We start from the raw sequence: 22,096 nt of genomic DNA, 5'->3' as shown, positions 1-22,096 counted from the left end.
TAGGAATTTATACCACAACATGTAGTTGTGCTTAGACTATCGTTACGGCATAAATGACGTGAAGCCTAATGTATGGCCAGGTTACAACTGAAATGTGTTTTGTACCGCAGCAATTGAATGGGGATACGTTTCTCGTGCGCACAACGAACACTCCATGCATACTTAACCTTGTACTTTCTGTTGGTAAATTCCTATCTTTAGTAATAATAGTAGTACCAGCAGCAATAGTAGGCTTAGGTGGTCGTAGTAGTGGTGGTGGTGGTGGTGGTGGTGGTCATATGGTAATGCAAAATCCCTGCACGGAAATATCATATGTACTTCGGTACATCACACTTGGTGATTTAAGACGGCGCTCATTCCGTCGGATCCCGGCCACTTAGTCACTCGTAATGAGTGCACCTCTGCACATTAGTGTGTTGGACATTGTGCCACTGTCACACATCTGTGACACAGTGCATGAGGGTTGGAAACTAAGAGGTGGAGCTTACACTGAGAGGATTCAATCCGGCATCGAAACTGGAATCCGGTGTGTCTTAGTGACTAGAGCATCAGCACGTATAGCTGAAAACCCGGGTTCGAGTCCCGGTGCCGGAGAGATCTTTTCTCCGCTCCACCCATGCTTCATCATATGGTAATGCAGAATTCCTGCACGGAAATATCATACGTACTTCGGTACATCACAATAATACTGTTAAATAATATTTACTTTAAACCCCAATTACATAAAACTATGAGTTTAAGAGACTACATCACAATGGAAGTTCCAAACTTAAAATATTTATATGAAAGTGAAATGTGGATCATTGCTAACAGGACAGAAACAGATGAACCGCAACAGAAATTAAATTCTTTAGGAAAATGGCGAGACATTCCTTAATGGACAATTTAATGAAAACATAATACAAGGACTATAAATTACATCAATTCTAAATAAAAATTGAAAAATACAAAATAAATTAACTACATCTTATCTAGGATTGTAAAGCTGCGGTAGACTACCATAGAATACGAAATGGCAGTGGAGAATACGCGTACGGTAGTTTTCCTATAATAGCATTCGTAGGATACAATGCAACTTTAGATACATCAAGGCTCTCCTAGTTGCATAAACAACAGGCGACGGTATCTACCAATGACGATAAAATAGGATTCCGTAACATATGGCTTCGTGATTTAGTGGTCAGCATTCGTGACTATAAATTATGAGATCCCGGGTTCGATTCTCGTCCTGAGCATGGAAATTTGTCCTTAAAGAGACTATTTAGTACTTCCACTTGTACAGATCTAGAAGCTAGTGAATGCGTATAAAGAATTTCTATAAGTAGGAACATCTCAATGTTGAAGTAAAGTTCAGTAATGATTCTCAGAATGCGTTCTAGATCTGAAGTGTAGAAACTTTTCGATACAAAAGCCACCAACTGGAAGGAAGTCAGATGGAAATACTACGTATCAATTTACTATAATGCAGTGGCAACTGAACACTTAAGTTATTATTTTAAAAAATGTAAGTAAATGAACTGGACTATAAATTCAAAATAATAATTTATGTAACTAGAGCAGCCGTGGCGAGAATGCGACTCGCAAGATATTGTGGCTCGCAGTGAGAGCTATGCATTTTCTCACCCAACCCCCACCCTCTCACTCACTGGAGTCAAACTCCATTCCATTTGCATTTGTCTCTGACCTGCGAGTGGCATATGTCTCTCTCGAAACCATGTACCTCTACAAAAACGAAAGTTTCAAATAGGATGGGAGGACGCATTTTTTTGCTGTCAATATGACTAGAATATTAAATGTACGAGGGGGATCCAGAAAATAACGACCGTTTTGTTGTAAATATTAAAAAAATATATTTATTTGAAAAAACAAAGTCTGTTACATAACTGAAGCTTCCTTTACTTCTCTACATAATCACCACCTACATTTAAACATTTGTCGTATCTGTTCACTAGCTTTAGAATTCCTGTGTTATACTCCTCTGCCGCCAGTTCATTAAGCCAGGTGTTCACTGTCTTCTTCAACTCTTCATCACTTCCAAAACGCGTACCACCCAGAAAGTGTTTCAGCAATTCGTCGAGTGATGTGCGCCTGTCTTGCAAGATTCTGTCGTTCACTTTAGTCTTCAGGTCTTCTGTGATGAGTGATGGGCGTCCGGGTCGAGTTTCATCGTGGACATTTGTTCGCCCATTGTTGAACATTTCGCACCATTTTCTCACATTTCTTTCATTCATTACAGTATCACCATACACTTCTTTCAATTGCCGGTAAATTTCTGCAGGTTTCAAATGTCGGGCATTCAAAAATCGAATCACACTCCTCACCTCACAGTCGGCGGGATTATCAATCACGTCGTTCATTTTGAAGTAACACAAAATGCACAATGGCGACTTGTTGCAACCAGTACTCACAACATTATGAGAACACATGTTAAGGAAGCCAGTTGACCTTCAAACAAGGAAGGGGAGTCAGCTGCGCGGCGGGTATGCGTGAACGGTCGTTATTTCCTGGATCCCCCTCGTATGATTTGTTCACGAGTATTACGAGGAAAACGGTTGTATAACATAAAACGGCATTATACTACATGCTACTGATGAAACATTAAAAGTTAGGTGTTAATAATAATAATAATAATAATAATAATAATAATAATAATAATAATAATATCATCTCTTTACGTCGAACCTTTTTCAGCAGATGTACGAATAATGCGGTTAGCTCTTCAATTTGAACTCACTGATTTACTCCGTCTACCTAAACGCTCATAGGAAATATTAGCCAAACAAAATAAACCAGAAGAACATAAACCATGAGCAATTATTAAAACATATGTCCCACAAAATCCCCAATAATTTAAAGTTATTAATCCGCCAATAACAATACCTATATGAGCTACAGAGGAATAAGCAATTAAAGACTTTAAATCCGTCTGACGCATACAAATCAAATTAACAATTACACCACCAACTAATCTAATAGAAATCCAAATATAATTAATTTTAGTAAAATGAAATGAAAGCTAGATGTAAGGACTTGACAAATGTTGAACTTTCAAATCTTTGCCAAAAAATAAATATCCGAAGTTTCTTTCTTTCGCTTGCTCTGCTGCCGTGTTCGCTACAACTTACGCTTGTGAAAAATTATTTTCAACAATGAAAATAGTAAAAATCAAATTTAGATCACGACTGACAGACAAATACCTAAGTGATTATCTACGACTGGCGGTAAGTGACATAATTCCTTATTTTGAAACTTTGTCGCAGAGACATTCTGAAGACAGTTAATTTTAGGTTGTGATATTGTTCATTTCTTTCTTCGTTACACGTACTAAACATTAGTTTGTAGCCTTGTACTGTATAAAATTATATTTAAGTGCTTGACGTAAGGAAAATGAAAATCCGTTAATAAGTCAGACAGTTGCTTCACTTCCCCTTCGGGTGTCCGCCTCCCTCCATTGGTGCTATGCACGTTGCATGTTACACAGTGGCTCGGCGCACGATTACATTTTCGCCACCGCTGAACTAGAGTATACTCTTGGTAATTATGGCATAAGTGGATGTTTATCATTCACACCAATTATAACACTCTTAATCAGTTTACAGTTCTATTTGAGTGTCGTACAAAGGCATTTCGTTGGTTGATGTAATATGATTCTACTTTTTTATTTATGGATAGGCGTTAGCCTGTTTCCACATCAAGAGAGATTATCTTAATATATAGCCAGTGGACGGCCTATGCTTCTATTTCCTTTTGGTTTGTAATTCAGTCATTGCTTGGTAACTTTCGGTGCTGGACCCCGGACTCATTTCACCGGCATTATCACCTTCATCTCATTCAGACGCTAAATAACCTAAGATTTTGAAAAAGCGTCGTAAAATAAACTACTAAAAAAATTCAATCATATTTTAGGACGTCTGTCATTCTGTAAGCCGTAATTAAATAAAAATATTTCGATTCTTGCACATGCATTGAAGTGTCTTTCCTGACCAATGCTGCCAATTCTACGACCATTTATACTGCAGAATACCCGATTTTCGTATTCTACCAAAACTACCTGACCAGTATTCTACAAGGCCGGAACTCTAATCCTATCCAAAGAATTAACTAAGATATCCACGCATCGGCCTAATTCTCCAGTTTCAACTCACAAGCAAACATTCTGATGGGGACAGATGAAAAAGTTATTTTTTTTCTTTCACCTTGTTAATAATTTCAAAACAAGTGCTTATACAAATTTTGGCCACTCGACCGCAATTATGAGGGCCGTAAAAAAATAAGTTCGCCATGGCCGCTAACAGAAAGAAAACACAATTTTACTGGAAAAGTTTATTGGAACAGACACAGCAATTGTTGAGCTATTTTTCAACATATTCCCCACCGGAATTGAGACATTTGTCATGTCATGGGATCGATAGAGAGGTGCAGACGGTTCCCAAACGTTGGTTCCGATTCCAGGCCGGTCACTTCTACGACACAAGGATACAAAATTGCGGTGGAGTGGCCAAAATTTGTATAAACACTTCTTTTGACATTAGTAATGTGATGAAAGAAAAATAATTAACTTTTTATCTGCTCCCATCACAATGTTTGCTTGTCAGAGGAAAAAGAAGACTTGAAAGACCCCTGAAACAACTAAGAGACGAAATCTACTTCGATCATTAGATTTATAATCATTATTCTTTCATCGGTTATTTATCAATGCTGTATCAACTACTAGGTTATTTAGCGTCGATGGAATTGATGATAGCGAGGTGACATTTCGCGAGATGAGGCCGAGGATTCGTCATGGGGTTTGCTAACATTCGCCTTACAGTTCGGGAAACCTCGGAAAAAAATACCAGGTTATCAGTCCAATCAGGAATCGAACCCACACCCGAGAGCAGCCTTCGAACGCACTACCTTCCGAGCTACGCCGGTGCCCAGACTTCTTTTGATGATGATGACGATTATTATTATTATTATTATTATTATTATTATTATTATTATTATTATTATTATTATTACTTAGGCTACTTACTTACTGGCGTTTAAGGAACCCGGAGGTTCATTGCCGCCCTCACATAAGCCCGCCATCGGTCCCTATTCTGAGCAAGATTAATCCAGTCTCTATCATCATATCCCACCTCCCTTAAATCCATTTTAATATTATCTTCCCGTCTACGTCTCGGCCTCCCCAAAGGTCTTTTTCCCTCCGGCCTCCCAACTAACATTCTATATGCATTTCTGGATTTGCCCATATGTGCTACGTGCCCTACCCATCTCAAATGTCTGGATTTAATGTTCCTAATTATGTCAGGTGAAGAATACAATGCGTGCAGTTCTGTGTTGTGTAACTTTCTCCATTCTCCTGTAACTTCATCCCTCTTAGCCTCAAATATTTTCCTGAGAACCTTATTCTCAAACACCCTTAACCTATGTTCCTCGCTCAAAGTGAGAGTCCAAGTTTCACAACCATAAAGAACAACCGGTAATATAACTGTTTAATAAATTCTAACTTTCAGATGTTTTGACAGCAGAGTGGATGATAAAAGCTTCTCAACGGAATAATAACAGGCATTTCCCATATTTATTCTGCGTTTAATTTCCTCCCGAGTATCATTTATATTTGTTACTGTTGCTCCAAGATATTTGAACTTCTCCACCTCTTCGAAAGATAAATTTCCAATTTTGATGATAATGATGATGATGATGATGATGATTATTATTATTATTATTATTATTATTATTATTATTATTATTATTATTATTATTATTATGGTGATGATGTACTATTTTGGTCATAATTAATTAGTCTTTTTGTTTCGTCGTGCTAACTAAACGAAGACGGTTGGGTTTCTTGACGGCTGGCGTGTTTGTTGGTGTTGGCAGGCATGTACGACGGCAGCGAGCACACGCCGAAGCTGCTGCCCTGCTCGCACACCGTGTGCCTGCACTGCTTGTCGCGGATCGCCGCTTCGCAGACCAGGGACACCGGCTCGTTCCGCTGTCCTATCTGCAGGGAGTTGATCACGATCCCCCGTGGAGGCGTGAGTGCCCTGCCGCCTTCGTTCCTGGTCAACCAGCTGCTCGATCTCATGTCCCGCCAGCGCAGGGAGGTCATCCCCAAGTGCTCCGTGCATATCAACCAGGTAAGAGATACTATGACATTTCCCAGGCGCCAGGTCGTCTTGGCGACGAAAAAATTGAATCTGGCGCCCTAAATGTTACATTTGTGCGAGATCGTGCGTATTTGCTTGTTTTCCGCACAGAACCAATACGCGGTAAGTGTGAAATACCACATTCAGTATTCCCAACGTAACACACATAACAATTTCCCTCTTCTTACCGCTTAAGCGCGACATTCATTTTACTGCTTTAGGCTTTTAACATATTATTTTTAGAGACGTTTAACATAGTAATAATTATAAATTAGAAACTTACCACTGCAATTTCACCTAAATTGCAATGTTAATTATTGTTTTTAAATATTTGCAAAAATTAAGTAAAGTCTACTACTCCACAAAACTTATTGCATTCCTGATACAAGTAACATTAAGGAAGCCGTGAAAAAAATCAACAAGATTCCACATGCGGATGTTATTACTGCAATTTGTTATATAAATAATATTGTTCAAATATTAAAATGAAAAATAAATCATTACATAACCTTACCGTTTGTTTTAAGTTCGCATTTATAGACTGGGGGGAAAAAAAGACAGACGTATATCACGGCCTGCTGGAGTATAGTAAACACAGAAAACATTTTATAGCAACAATGTTGAAGAAAGATATTTTGGTTTTCCGAAGTTGGCGTCATTAAACAGAAACCAACATGGAGATTTCATTGCAACTAATTAGAAATTCGTCTTTCAGGTATGTAATAAACGATCTTCGCACAAAATAATGTGCAATACACGAGCGGTATGTTTGTTTTCAATCTTTTCCTCGACCATGAAAACGTCAACATACTGCTCTTGTAACGTATATTACTATTACGACAGTTAAAATTTAATTCTGATATTAGTGCAATATAATATTTATTTATCCAGTGAAATGGCTGGTTGGTAACGCACTGGACTCTCATCCGGGTTAGATCCCGTCACTGATCAATCTGGTCGAAGTTCTTTCCGTGGGTTTTCTGGACTAAATATAACTAATTTTCAGATAAATAAAGGCGAATGCCGGATTGGACCCCAATTACCACGAAATAATAAACACAACAGCAACAAGCATTCACAACAGTAAACACAGTCGCTAAATGACCTAGCAGTTAAAGCAACTGCAAATGCATTAGTGCAGATAAAAATATTTATTTAAATATTTTCAACATTGCCATCACCCTAGATCATATATACCCAGATAGCTCGGCCTTATAGGCTTTGAAGGTAACAACTTTTGTCAGGTTTACTATGCTGTAATCTAGTTGTTACATAAGGAGTCACGTCATAATTCCCATTTGAATTGCATTAGCGACTATACTGCCATCTCGTGTTCGTTTACGGAGGACGGGTGGCGATCCTGGCGGTTGTTCTCTTCAAAGTGCTGCCTATTTTATCCTAGGAATGATCTATCTGTTACATATATGATCTAGGCCATCACTAAGAATGAAGTACAGTACGATTATTTAGTCCTGACAGTCGCCGACAAAGTGCGCGTAAGTCAGGCGAGTCCATTTGGTTACGAAGGGATGTTCGGGTTAGTCAGTCGTTTGCATGCATAGCGATCGGATGTCACACGTGCGGTAGTGCGGTGTGTTTCCAGTACAGTTAAGCTGCACTGCATGTCTTTACCTACCGCTCTCCCTTATCTCTACTCCGAAGCTCTCCCCACTACTCCTATTACTTCCCCTCTTTCGCGTCGCCGAACTGTCAGGACTAAATACGAGTAGATCTGTATGTAATTAATAAAAATAAATAATTCAGGGTATCATGAAAAATACACAAAAGAACTAGGTTATTCGCTTCAAGTTTAAATTGCTTTGTGAATAAGATGAAGAAATATTGAAAGCCACAATGGGCAGTCGGCCTGGTTGACGCAGTCGGTGAAGTGCTGACCTTCTGTACCCGAGGTTGCGGGTTCGACCCCGGCTCAGATCGATAATATTTAAGTGTGTTTAATTCCGACAGGCTTATGCCAGTACGTCTACTGGGATGTAAAAGCGCTCCTGCGGAACAAAATTCCGGCACACGGCGATGCTGGTATAACCTCGGCAGTTGCGAGCGTCGTTAAATAAAACATAGTTTACAATTTCACAATGGGCATGACTTGTAATTGGACAGAAGTCACTATTTCATAACCTCCTTGACAAAGTTGTGTCTATGAGTAGGAGGTTACCACTGATAAGCAAACTCATCAGCATTGTCGCAGTGCTACTACTGTAAACATATCATGTGAAAGGAGATTCACTGTTATGAATCCAGTGAAAAAAAAAAATTTAGATCTTTATTACAGACAGCAACAATAATTTAATGATGATTAACAAACATGGTCTAGGACTGTAATATTTCGATTCAATGCGATTAGTGGAACATTGCTTTTCAAACAAAGAAATACAGAGACATTAAGAAAAACGAATAGGTAGGAAGCTATAGGGTAAATGTTGGTAATATTGTGGTACGAGTAATATTGTGATAGTTATTTTTGAGAATTTATTACAATTTTACTAAGTGAGAGAAGGACCGGTTTTGTGAAGCAACTTGTCCACGGACATTCCCTTAATATGTTGACGAAAAAAACCGATCTTCCTCTCGCTCAGTAAAATTGTAATATACTCTCAAAAAGAACTATCACAATATTACCAACCTTTACCCTACTATTACCTGCTTGAAATGGCGAGATTCAACCGGATTGCATTATTTTGTGACTGGCTCCTAAATTGTTGGTTAATTTGTCCAGCTCTGATTGTGACAAGAGCCTAGCTTCCGATATCATTCTCGCGTAACTACGAAGTGTTTCAAAAGGACGCAGCCTACGTGTAAGTTACTTAAATTATATTGCTTCACAGAAGACGACTTCGATCATTGAACTACGCATGCAACTGTTTTCAGATTTTTTTTGCATAAACTTGGACATATATTGTCAGATGTAAATCACAAGGATATCTTTATCTCATTTTAAATGGTGAGCCTTTATTTCTCGATCCATGATCTACTAACTGACCTACAGCGGCTTCAAACAGAGGAAATCATTTTCAAAACCTTTTGTAAACTTAAAGGCATGTATAGTGATAGATTCCTTCTTTCATTTTCATTTACAAAAGTCGTCTTCTGTGAAGCAATATAATTTAAGTAACTTACACGTAGGCTGCGTCCTTTTGAAACACTTCGTAGTTACGCGAGAATGATATCGGAAGCTAGGCTCTTGTCATAGTCAGAGCTGGACAAATTGCCCAACAACTTAGGAGCCAGGATAATTTTTTGGAACTAGTCATTAAGGTTGTTGCCGTCAAAGCATAAAAGGCTGAGCAATCTGTTATACACCATATCCCGCTTAGAGGGAACTGCGAAGGTCCCAGACTCATCACTTTCACTATCCTGCCATCTAGCGGTCGTTCTCAGTCGACGGTGACGATCCTGGTAATTGTTATCTTCCACCGATTTTAACATGGGGCTGGCCAATCTGTTATATAGATATGTGATCAGTAGGTGTACTTAGCCTCCTGTAAAATTGAGTACTGGATCTTTACGGGAGTAAGAAGGCGGCCGAGGTCAAGAAAGCATGTGAGCTCTACCTCCATGTCTCCATACGCCTTCCTCTATTGAGGAGTTGTAGGGGTGGCAACTTTGTGACGGTAACGTCTCCTTCCACGGATCTCATGCGCATATTTTCGCCTTCGTTCTGCGGTTGGTTCTAGTGTGTGAGGATTATTTTGAAACACTACACCATAGCTGCCGTTAGCACTTGAGAGGCCTTGTGGGAAACCACCGCAAAGACCCACTTCTTTTAGAGAGACAGTGGAAGAGAAAGAGAGAGAATTTTAACTTCGTAAAAAGCTTTTCATTTTTTTCCTCTTTCTTTGATGTTTTTAACCCCAAGTCAAAGTTGCGAAATATATTCTTTTCTCTCCACACTTTAGAGCACAAATACACTTTCGATTTTACAGACATAACTTCTTTTCTTAGAAACTAAAATTTGGAAATCCAAACATCTCGGCAAAATTACATTCCTGTGTTCAATTTGAAGAACAACTTCTTACTGTCAGCGGTATCATTGCTCGGTGAGAGGGGCGATATAAACACATGACAGTTTCTTTGTTGCAAAGAAAAATCGATTGAAAGTTTCACATATGAAGGATCCTGGCAATACGAGCATTATGAAGATGTGAATTAAAAGCAAAAGAATGAAATAAAATACGCCATTTTCATTTGTTGCAGTACTTATATTTTCGTGTACCAGCGTTGATTACCTAACGAAACATGTTTCTCGTACAACTTAACTTTGTCATGCCACCTCTTGTTATACGTGGTACAGTCATTAAGTTCTGACACTGACGCCTGAAGGGTAGGCACCCACAAGAATCTGGATGTCTCAGAAGATGCCGCGTGATACGGCGTACACTTAAACAGATCGACATCCTCCCTCAATATAGTCGCCGTTGGCCGCCATGCACGTCTGCCAACGTTGGTGTAGCTGCTGGAAGCACCGCTGAAAGATGTTGGCAGGAAGATGCCGTACGGCTTCTCTTGTGGCAGTCATGACCTTTTCGGCCGCATAAAAATTACGCCCTCGTAGGATTGATTTCACGAGGGGAAAGGGAAAAAAATCGCATGGTGCGAGATCAGGTGAGTACGGAGGGTGTGGCAAAACAGCGACCTGTTGCCTTGCAAGTTCCTCTTGGACAAGGATGGAGCGATGTGCAGGGGCGTTGTCGTGTAGCAACAGCCAATTCTTCCCATGCCAAAGCTCAGGACGCTTACGACGAATTGAATTGCTTAAACGTTCAAGAATCTCTTTGTAGAGGATCTTGTCTACAGTTGCACCTTGTGGGATGAATTCTATGTGAACAATTCCATTTGAATAAAAAAACTGTTAAAGCATCACCTTGCCTTTTGACCTGTCTTGTTGCGGATTTTTCTGTCGTGGAAATAATGGCGTTTTCCAGGTGGCGGATTGTCGCTTCAGTTGCAGATCGTAAAGGAAACACCATGTTTCGTCTCCAGTTATGATCGGTTATAGCAGTTTCGCCTAATTTCTGACAGAACGTGACGTTTGCCCTTTGCTCAAACTGCAACATACTCGAGTTCCGACGCGCGCATTCAAATCACCGTCACAACAAAGACCGTAGTTCTGCTTACAGTGCATGCACTCAACTGTCTCTTGTTGGGTCGAGAGACTAACTGACAAGGTATCATACCATGGCGCCACCTATGCGCTATAGTGCATCACAACGCCACTATGCTCTCAGTATTAAAACTTAATGACTGTACCACGTATTTTCCTACAGTCAGATGCATTATACTCGCGATTGATCATAAAGTAGAATTTGTATGAAATTTGATACATATGGAAGGAAATCGCCACAGTAAAATAAATTCATTTTATCACTTACTGAGGATTTTCTATGGGAATCCTCAAAGAAAACCCACTCTGCAGACTTTGTGGAAAAGATGATGAAACAACCTCTCACATAATCTTCAGGAACCTTCAAGGTTTCAGTGTTAGGGAATTATCACACGATCCTATCGTTAAACATATCTAAATCTAACTTAATGTAAATAATTTCAAGGGAAAAATTGTTCCGGTGCCGGATATCGAAATGTTAAATGTTACGTTTGATATAACGACGCTCGCAACTGCAGAGGTTATATCAGCGTCGCCGGATATGCCGGAATTTTGTCCCGTAGGAGTTCTTTTACATGCCAGTAAATCTACTGACATAAGACTGTCGCATTTCAGCACACTTAAATGCCATCGACCTGGTCCGGGATCGAACCCGCAACCATGGGCATAGAAGGCCAGCTCCGGGTATCGATCCCGGGACTCTTCGCTTAGGGCACGAATCACGAATGCTCTACCGACTGAGCTACCCCAGGAACTGTACACGACACCGTCACAATTCTTCCCTTTATATCCACACAACTCAAATAGGCTCAGTTGGTAGAGCATTCGTGCACTAAGCGAAGGGTCCCGGAATCGATACCCGGCCTCGGAACATTTTTCCCTTGAAATTATTCAAGCCTGCTTCACAGGGAGCTTCTACCTGAAAGCCAGATTTGTATAATTAATGTAAATCCTAATACAAATTTCTGTTACAATCTGAATGAACCCCAGGTCCATAGTGCAACCAGAAGGATTAATCAATGAAGAAAATTCATTACCACATCGACCCGCGACCTTCCTGCATGCAGCTTTATGCCTTCACCGCGTGGAGTGTGCCCATTTCTAGGTCGATTCTACTGTTGTAATAATGACTGTAGTTCAAATATGATGTGCTGCTTAGTTCCTCGATCTCTGTCTATAGACCTTAATTTCTGTCATTGCAGGAACTGCTGTTCTGTGAAACTTGTGATACAGTTTTCTGCACACTCTGCACCGGTGGAAGTCACAGCACGAGTGGAACAAGCTGTGAGCACACAATTATCCCATTCTCCATCGCCATCAAACGCATGTCTGAGATCCTGTTGTACAAGGCCAACGAATGCATATCCAAGGTACCTGTCATGTTTTAGTTTACTCATAATTTATTATACTGTGACGATTCGTGAACTGTTGTCAAGGTGAGGCTGAATTATAAAAAAAATGAATAAATATCAGATAACAACATAGAAATTTTAGAATGGGAAACCATGCATAGTGATAATATAAACTTACCTTACTTATTTTATTTGACACTCCATTCATATCCATCGAATGCTCATAGAGGCCCGTGCATAGAAACCCTAGCCAGTTAACAGAGTCGGGTTCCCTTTTTTTTTTGTGATTTTGCAAAAAAACAAACTTTACCTTTATTTTTCATTTATTGAACGCACTTTGACTTAAAAAAAATAGACAAGCAAACTTAGAAATGAAAAAGACAAGTACTGTACCACTATTATTATTATTATTATTATTATTATTATTATTATTATTATTATCATCATCATCATCATCATCATCATCATCATCATCCCTAGTCAGGGCCCCCTCCGAGGTTGGGGCTGTAGGCAGCTGCATAGTTTGCCAAAAAGGCAAAAGTTTCCGCTGATACACTCACTTCCAAAGAAACCATAAATATTTAATTTGTCGCTATTAATATCTGTCGAATGGACTCATATACACTCACTTCCAAAGAAACCATAAATATTTAATTTGTCGCTATTGATATCTGTCGAGTGGACTCATATACACTCACTTCCAAAGAAACCATAAATATTTAATTTGTCGCTATTAATATCTGTCGAATGGACTCATATACACTCACTTCCAAAGAAACCATAAATATTTAATTTGTCGCTATTAATATCTGTCGAATGGACTCATATACACTCACTTCCAAAGAAACCATAAATATTTAATTTGTCGCTATTAATATCTGTCGAATGGACTCATATACACTCACTTCCAAAGAAACCATAAATATTTAATTTGTCGCTATTAATATCTGTCGAATGGACTCATATACACTCACTTCCAAAGAAACCATAAATATTTAATTTGTCGCTATTGATATCTGACGAATGGACTCAAGTACACTTACAAAGAAACCATTAATAATATTGTCACCCCATTCATATCCGTCGAGTGTACTTAATTACACTCGCTTTCAAATAAAACAAAAATATGAATTGATATTCTATTCTGCAATGAATTCAGCCGCCCAAAGCTTACATAAAAGATTCGCCCCATGTTCTTTCGTGGGTGTGAACAAGTCTATCACTCTGCACTAATGTACGTGTGTGTGTACGCAGCTGTCACAAGCGCAGGACGCAGTGACGCAGGAGCTGCACAGGCTGGACTTGGCCACGGAGCACTGCCTGGACCAGGTGAACAGAACCTTCCAGGATGTGTCGGCCCTCATAGAGCACAGACGGCAGGAGATGGTGACTGCAGTTGGTACGGCCTGCGAAGAGAAGAGGAAAGTCCTAGAGGAACAGTTGGCCCTTATAGAGGGCGAGAAGAACAAAGTGAGTGACAACTTTAACCCGTTTACTGTAACTGCATCTGGAGTGTTACACCTATGACAGGATCCCTCCCTTACTACTTGTAGGATTGACAATAACTTTACTGTAATACTGTACAAGTGTCATTGAAAGATATATTGTTTAGTGTTACCGAAAATCTGAACATTTTTGTACATAATACTACTATTATTCATTGTTCTATATACACTTTTAACACTTTTATAATCACTGATTAACTTTACAACTTCTTTACTGTGTTAACTTTTAGGAAATTACTTGGCTGACTAGTTTCGAAGTATTATCCTTCATTGTCCAAAGCCCAGGAGTAGGCTTATGTAGAAGTTGTAAAGTTAATCATTACTATTATTATTCTTTCCACCATCGTTATCATCTTCTCCTTCCCCTCCTCCACTTGTCCTCTTTTTCGCCCTCTTCCTGCTCGACGTCGTCTCTCTCATTGCCCTCTTTCTCATTTCATCTTCTTCTCCACGTCGTCGTCTTCTTCTCTCTTCGTCGCCCTACTTCTCTTCTTTCCCCTCCTTCGTCCTCTTTCTCCTCTTCATCCCGTTCTTTTCTTCGCTCTCTTCCTCTTCGATCTTTTCTCCCTCGTCTTCCTCCGCTTCGTCTTCTTACTCTTCTTCGTTTTCATCCCCTTTCTGCTCTTCCTTTTATTCCTTCTCTTTGTCTCCTTCCTTTTTGTTCTTGTTTTATCCTCTCTCTCCTGTTTATCCTCTTTCTCCTCATTCTCTTCCTCATCTTCGTCCTCTTTCGCCTCTTCGTCGTCTTTGCCTCTTCGTCCTCTTTCTCATCTTCGTCCTCTTTCTCATCTTTGTCCCTTATCTTCCTCCTCTTTCTCATCTTTGTCTTCTTTCTCATCTTCGTACTCTTTCTCATCTTCGTTCTCTTATCTTCGTCATCTTTCTCATCTTCGTCCTCTTTCTCATCTTCGTACTCTTTCTCATCTTCGTCGTCTTATCTTCGCCCTCTTTCTCATCTTTGTCTTCTTTCTCATCTTTGTCTTCTTTCTCATCTTCGTCCTTTTTCTCATCTTCGTTCTCTTATCTTCGTCATCTTTCTCATCTTCGTCCTCTTTCTCATCTTCGTCCTCTTTCTCATCTTCGTCCTCTTTCTCATCTTCGTACTCTTTCTCATCTTCGTCGTCTTATCTTCGCCCTCTTTCTCATCTTTGTCTTCTTTCTCATCTTTGTCTTCTTTCTCATCTTTGTCCTCTTTCTCATCTTCGTCCTCTTTCTCATCTTCATACTCTTTCTCATCTTCGTCGTCTTATCTTCGCCCTCTTTCTCATCTTCGTCCTCTTTCTCATCTTCGTCCTCTTCCTCTTCCAATTGATCCTCTTCCTCCTGCTTCTCCTCCTCCTCGCCGTTTTCCCGCTTATCAACTTCGTCTTAATTATCCTTTTCTTCCTGTTCTCGTTTCCCTCCTTTCATTTTCTTCATTCGTTCTCATTTTCCTGCTCTCTCTATCTATTTTTCCATCTGTGCAATTTTTCTTTTCCTTTTGGTTTATAAGGTGATGTTCTTTTAGATTTATTACGGCATGTACAGTATGTCAGCACATGATAAGTGATTGGTATCTGACCTGCCACTTGAGTTGAATTACAGTTAGACATAAGAAAAAAATGCTTTGGTTCCACATTTTCTAATTATGTCGCAAATTTTAGTCCCTTTTCTACGAATGAGAATCTGACGTGGCACCTTGTACAGGTGGAGCGGGAGTGTGAAGGCCTGCAGTACCAGGTGGAGGTGCGCAACATCACACAGCGCATCGGCAGTCTGAGCGAGAAGCTGGATGCTGCGGGGACCCTCGGCGAGCCCAGGGAAAACGCGTTCCTCACGTGCGACTTCAGCCACAACGACAGCTACGCCACGCTGGAGGCAGCCCTGTCGCAACTGGGACGCGTCCGCACCAGCACCACGTTCCCCAGTCTGTGCACGGCCAGGCTCAGCAGTCCAGCCGTCGCCCAGCTTGAGACGACGGCTCTGCTCCACACAGTAAGTCGACTAAAATCGACTGAAAATGAGGACACTGAGACAGAAAACTTGAAAGCTTCGTAAAGTGGCTCATGGAGTTCAACTATGAAGGGGTTCAATTATGAAAAATGGAAATGTAAACTAAAAACTTTGAAATTTAAAAATGGCGGATTGTGCATAGTAAGAGATCTACCATTTACAAAATTATTATTTCAGAAGTTTTGCTTTCACCTTATCCTCAAATTTAGAACAATAAGTTTTATTAGAAAGTGTATGCCTATTCTTTTCTGCATGTTGGTTCTCTTTCAGTTTTTCATCATGATAGATATAGCTTACTGACAGTGGCGTATACTGGTTAAAGGCTTTGGGCTACCGCTGACCCTATTATTACACAAAATATATCTAACAATTACTTTAATTTTAATTACTATGGTAAAACTAATAATACAAAATTATTACATTATGTTATATTATAAACTTTTTCTTTTGTAATTTCCTTGGGCTATCGCCGGTAGCCCCGGTAGCCCGCAAAATACGCCCTGCTTACTGAGGTTATGATAGTCACTTTATCGAGAGAATTCAGATCCTAACAATATAGACATATTTAACACGTAATAATATTTATATTAACACTTTAAGATGTCTGAAAAAGCAAAAAAATGTGTATCACGAACGTAACACATAAGTTTTCATTACGTGTTTTACAAGTTTTGCAAAATTTCAGTTCATTATCCTGTTTCGAACTTCAACAAACAAAATTTGATAACACAATCTCGAGGGAAAAAATGGAACTCTCTGCATTATAATCCACAGTTAATTCCCGATTTACCACGAAAATCGTCTGTAGCTGCATTTAGATTGGCAACAGGCCATGATTGTTTGGCCAAACACCTGCAAAGAATTGGAATATATCAGTCCCCTAACTGCCCATTGTGCAACTCAAACCAAGAAATGGATTCGGAACACCTCAAAATCTGTGCTTCAGTGGCTGACCATGATAATATCTTTGAAAAATATTGGAGTGCAAGAGGTCAAATGACTTTATTGTCAAACACCTGGCATTAGAAAACAACAACAACAACTATGTATACCTGATTTTCTTGAACTGTCATGTAAAAGGCATGCAAATGAAATCATTTAATATCGATCCAGTTAAAAAGATAACTTTTGTTTTCTGGATTATGAAAGGCATTCTTCACAATTCCAAGAGCAAGATTTTGAGCTTATTTATACCGAACGTTTTTCTGGGTATTTTAGATGGTCTTGGACGAAGCAACCATAAAAATGAAGGTCTCTTCTTTTACAATTTGTCAAAACCTGCTGATTTATAATCATGGCCCACTGATTAAATTATTTTTTCATTGTTCTTACACGTAAGTTTCTTGTGACAGCTTTAAATCCCTATGTCCTATACCCAGAAAAATAGATGGTATATTGTATGGCTTAAATAAATATATTATTATCCGTGGTGCTACAGCCCATGAAGGGCCAAGTACACGCCTCAGCAGAGGTGAACTATCATCCAACCAGTATGGAGTTATCATGTTGTCAGCATTGTGATTCCCCCAACCATTATAGCTCCCCAAATTTATTGTGATGCAGGACGGACACCAGACATGACACTTTACACCACAACTCTACAGCATGGGACTTAAATAGATAAATGTAATTCATTTTTCACAAGTTTACTTAAAACAGCTGCACATATAGGATGTTAATTAAATATTTTTACTGAGTGTAGAGGGGTACTAGACAAACAGCCGATCACAGAAATAAAATATCCATGGTACAGAGCATTAAAGGTAAAGGTGTCCCCTTATACATGCCAAGAAGGCACTTAGGTGACATGGAGGTAGAGCCCCATGGTTTCTTGACCACAGCACTAGAATGAGGTGGTGTGGTCGGCACCACACTCTGACCACCTTTTATCCCCGAGAAAGAAAGACCTGGTACTCAGTTTTTTATAAGAGACTGAGTGAATCTTGGGGCCGTTCTGGAAGTTTGGCAACGAGAAAATCCCATCACCACCCGGGATCGAACCCCGGACCTTCCAGTCCGTAGCCAGCTGCTCTACCAACTGAGCTACCCGGCCGCCACAGAGCATTAAAGTAATTAGAATTTTGTACTCATAAACAATAGTAAAGCGATATAGGGTTACAGTTTATACTAGAATGACTTCACGCCTTGTTAATGGTTGGGAGAAACGGTTTTCTAATAACTCATCAACAGCGTTTTCATAATCTGCAACATTTACAGACTAATCATATGACTGCACGCCACTGTATTAGTGTTGTAATCAGAACTCTTTTCTTAACAGTTGTTGTGGTTTTTCTTTTTCCATAGTGTTGCGATATCTACCATAATGATAGGCTGCGAATTTATTTGTGATATGCCAGGAATCTCTGATATGGTATGAGAATCTTACATGCGTCAATGTCAGTTCCAGCAGTTTCTGTAAGAAGTGTGCTCTTTAAATTTTCCTCTCATTGTTTCTTTGTTCATGGAATTTCAGTATATTCCAGCTTATGTTTTTTTCCTTTAAAATGTAACTTCCACTATTTTTTTCGTATAACTTCAATAAGTAGAATACCATAACATGGAAATTTTGAATCCATAGACCATGGGTTCCGTATCTAAAGTTGCTTGTCTAGAACCTCTCTGTACCCACTGAAAATATTTCGGTGTTATTTATTAACATTCTGTATATTGTAATAATTTCTGAGTTTTTTTTTTTCTATTTATGAAAATCGGCATGTCAGATTGATACAATAAAATATATTAGTAGTTTTTAATGAGGCTCACTTGAGAGAATTCTTCTTCTTCTTCTACATCATGGAATTAGGCCTTAGGCCTGTTTCCACATCAAGAGATCGAGTCTCTCCACCTTGTCATCAGACGCCCAACATTCCTTCTACCTTTAGGTTGGTAGTGGAGTAAAATCAGTGGAACCCTGTAGGGTGGCATTCTTTCTATGTGCTGTAGCCAATTAGATCTTAGACTTTGAATTCTTTCTGTCAGATTAAAAATATTTAATTCTGTTCTGAGCTCTTTATTATATTTCTTGTCTAATAATGTATAGCCTACTACTGAACGCAAGAACTTCATTTCAGCTACCTCTATTCTTTTTTTATTTGATCTGTTAAGTGTCCAATTTTCGCAGGCGTATGTCAGCATTGGTACTGCCATTGTTTTATAAAATTTTAGTTGTATGGATTTTAGTATTTTATTTTTCAACGTTCTTCTTATTGTTCCGCACATGTTATAAAATCTATTTAATTTTATGTTTATATTGTTCTTTTGACACTAAGATACGTTGAATCCTAGATAATTGAAGTTATTTACATGCTCTATGTTCTTAATATTCTTTAGAGGTTTACAAGTATTACATGTTGCCTGACATCCACAGGTTGACTACCACGGCGACCCCCGCACTTCAGGTGGGGATCCCGTAGCAGTAGAAGTACTGCCTTTGAACGACTCTGGCAGTGAATCCGCGGCACTGGACTCCCAGATCGAAGACATCGAAGATGGAACCTACAAGATAAAGTTCCGGCCACCAGCTGCAGGCAGATATGTGCTAAAAGTGTCCGTGTTTGAGCGTCCCATAAAAGACTGTCCACTCTTCTTTGACGTGACTGAACACAACAATCCCACAGCTATGTACGGCTCGCGGGGGTCTGGCAAAGACGAGTTCCTTCAACCTGTCGCCATTGCTGTTGATGATGCTGATGGAGGCACAGTGTACGTGGTGGACACTGGCAACTCTAGGATAAAGGCGAGTTAACATTTGTTTACCCAGGACAGGAAAAATGTCATGCCTTGTAATGTTAGTACTTTTACAATAATAATGATAATTATACATACATAATCAAAGATGGAATAGAGGGTAATTTGTTCAGCAAGTGTAAAACTTAAATAGACAATATTCAACATATAAATAATATCAGAGTGACAAACAAGGACTCAAATTGATGAGAAATGAGGCTTCATAGTGTAGCCAAAATTTCAACCAAAAGCATTCTTAAATGTTATTGTTATCCGAAAGTTTTCCGTATTCTTTATATAATTTATGCAAGATATTAGAAAGTTATCCAGTAAAGTAGACCTACTGGGATAGAAGCATATTGACCTATATTAGTGCTCAATTTTCTTACAATATGAGATTAAATGGAATATTGATCTCAAAGATGATAAACACAAAGTTTCTTGGTTTGGAATTGGATAGTCACTTGAACTGGAAAACACATATAGACTGATAAATTGATTTCTGCCTGTTATGTATTAAGATTAAGATTCTGATCTCTTGTTGACTATATAACCATCCTTAATATGGCATATGTTAATTTTATAATGAAATATTGATTGATATTCTGTGTCAACTCATTCATCTGAAGTTAAACTTTTTTTGTTTTACGAAAAAGAATCCTAAGAATAACGACAGGTGTGCATGAAAGGACACCATGTAAAAAGATTTTCCAAAATTTAGAATTATTGAACTTACCTTGTGAGTGCAGTCTTTCCCTGATGAAGTTTAATATTAAAAATTGAGATACTATTACAACATTCATAATTTTAATATAAAACAAAAATCAGATCTCCATCTACCCTCTGTTAGTCTCAGCTGTTATAAAAAAAAGGGGAGAGTTCACTATTCATGTATTATGGTCTTCATTGCACTGCCTAATTGTCTTAAAGCTTTGAATAGTCAAGAGAAAAGGTCCAGTACAGAATTAACAAAGTTTCTCGATACTCATATCTTCTACTCATCTGATGAATTGTTTATGCTTGTAAATTTAATTAATGTGCTTGCTATGTATTGTAAATTTTTGTATAACTTTTGCTTGGTCCACACCTAACAACTATAATGTTTGAATAATTTCGAGGAAAAATTGTTCCGGGGCCGGGTATCGAACCCGGGACCTTTGGTTAAACGTACCAACGCTCTCCCACTCAGCTACCCGGGAACTCTACCCGACACCGATCCAATTTTTCCTTCTATATCCACAGACCTCAGTGGGCTGACAACAGTCAAGCAACCAACATTTGAGTGCGCACTAACTCTGTGTGACTTTAAATTGTGGTTTTCTGTTACGTACAGTGACGTGTATTATGCAAATTATGCTTTCACGAATAACTCCCTGTAAAGTTAATTTGAATAATTTCGAGGAAAAATTGTTCCGGGGCCGGGTATCGAACCCGGGACCTTTGGTTAAACGTACCAATGCTCTCCCACTCAACTACCCGGGAACTCTACCCGACACCGATCCAATTTTTCCTTCGATATCCACAGACCTCAAAGTGGGCTGACAACCGTCAAGCAACCAACATTTGAGTGCACACTAACTCTGTGTGACTTTAAATTGTGGTTTTCTGTTACGTACAGTGACGTGTATTATGCAAATTAAGCTTTCAGGAATAACTCCCTGTAAAGTTAATTTGAATAATTTCGAGGAAAAATTGTTCCGGGGCCGGGATATAGAAGAAAAATTGGATCGGTGTCGGGTAGAGTTCCCGGGTAGCTGAGTGGGAGAGCGTTGGTACGTTTAACCAAAGGTCCCGGGTTCGATACCCGGCCCCGGATTAATTTTTCCTCGAAATTATTCAAATTAACTTTACAGGGAGTTATTCCTGAAAGCTTAATTTGCAACTATAATGTTTGTAAGATCTATGGAATATAAAAGATGGAATAAAAATTAAAATAATAACAACAATAAATACTCAAACCTATCATATCAGGGATAATGTATATAAAATGTAACATTTCAAGTAATGTAAACATTGTTGGGAACAATTAATAAGAGTGTGAGAGAAGTGATTGTTTAGTTAAATGAGATTAGTAAGAATAAGATAGATAACTAGGAAAGGGAAGGGTGAATAGAAAAAGAAGGGAGGGGAACAGAGGTGAGTGACGTGATAGAAAAGTGATCAGGATCATTTATGTGTGAGGGGCTCACAACCAGAGTGGACCAAGTCTACCAGTGGTCAGTTTGTGGATTAATACAATCTCGGATGAAGAAAACTTAGATTTAT

General features: G+C 39.0%; 1 protein-coding gene across 3 annotated transcripts in view; it reads left to right on the top strand.

Annotated features, from left to right (window-relative positions):
* Positions 1-22,096, top strand: part of LOC138701068 (tripartite motif-containing protein 3-like) — a 236,645-nt gene that overhangs the window by 204,912 nt on the left and 9,637 nt on the right. For all 3 annotated transcript variants that reach the window (XM_069827620.1, XM_069827622.1, XM_069827621.1), the window contains exons 3-7: positions 5,866-6,125; positions 12,459-12,626; positions 13,863-14,078; positions 15,800-16,087; positions 19,473-19,841. In XM_069827620.1, coding sequence (XP_069683721.1) covers positions 5,866-6,125; positions 12,459-12,626; positions 13,863-14,078; positions 15,800-16,087; positions 19,473-19,841 — 1,301 coding nt within the window. The remainder of the gene's footprint in view (positions 1-5,865; positions 6,126-12,458; positions 12,627-13,862; positions 14,079-15,799; positions 16,088-19,472; positions 19,842-22,096) is intronic.

Source organism: Periplaneta americana, chromosome 6 (genome assembly GCF_040183065.1).
Source record: "Periplaneta americana isolate PAMFEO1 chromosome 6, P.americana_PAMFEO1_priV1, whole genome shotgun sequence".
In the NCBI taxonomy this organism is placed as follows: domain Eukaryota; kingdom Metazoa; phylum Arthropoda; class Insecta; order Blattodea; family Blattidae; genus Periplaneta; species Periplaneta americana.
The sequence above is the reverse complement of the archived record's forward strand: the minus strand, read 5'-3'. Positions and strand labels throughout refer to the sequence as shown.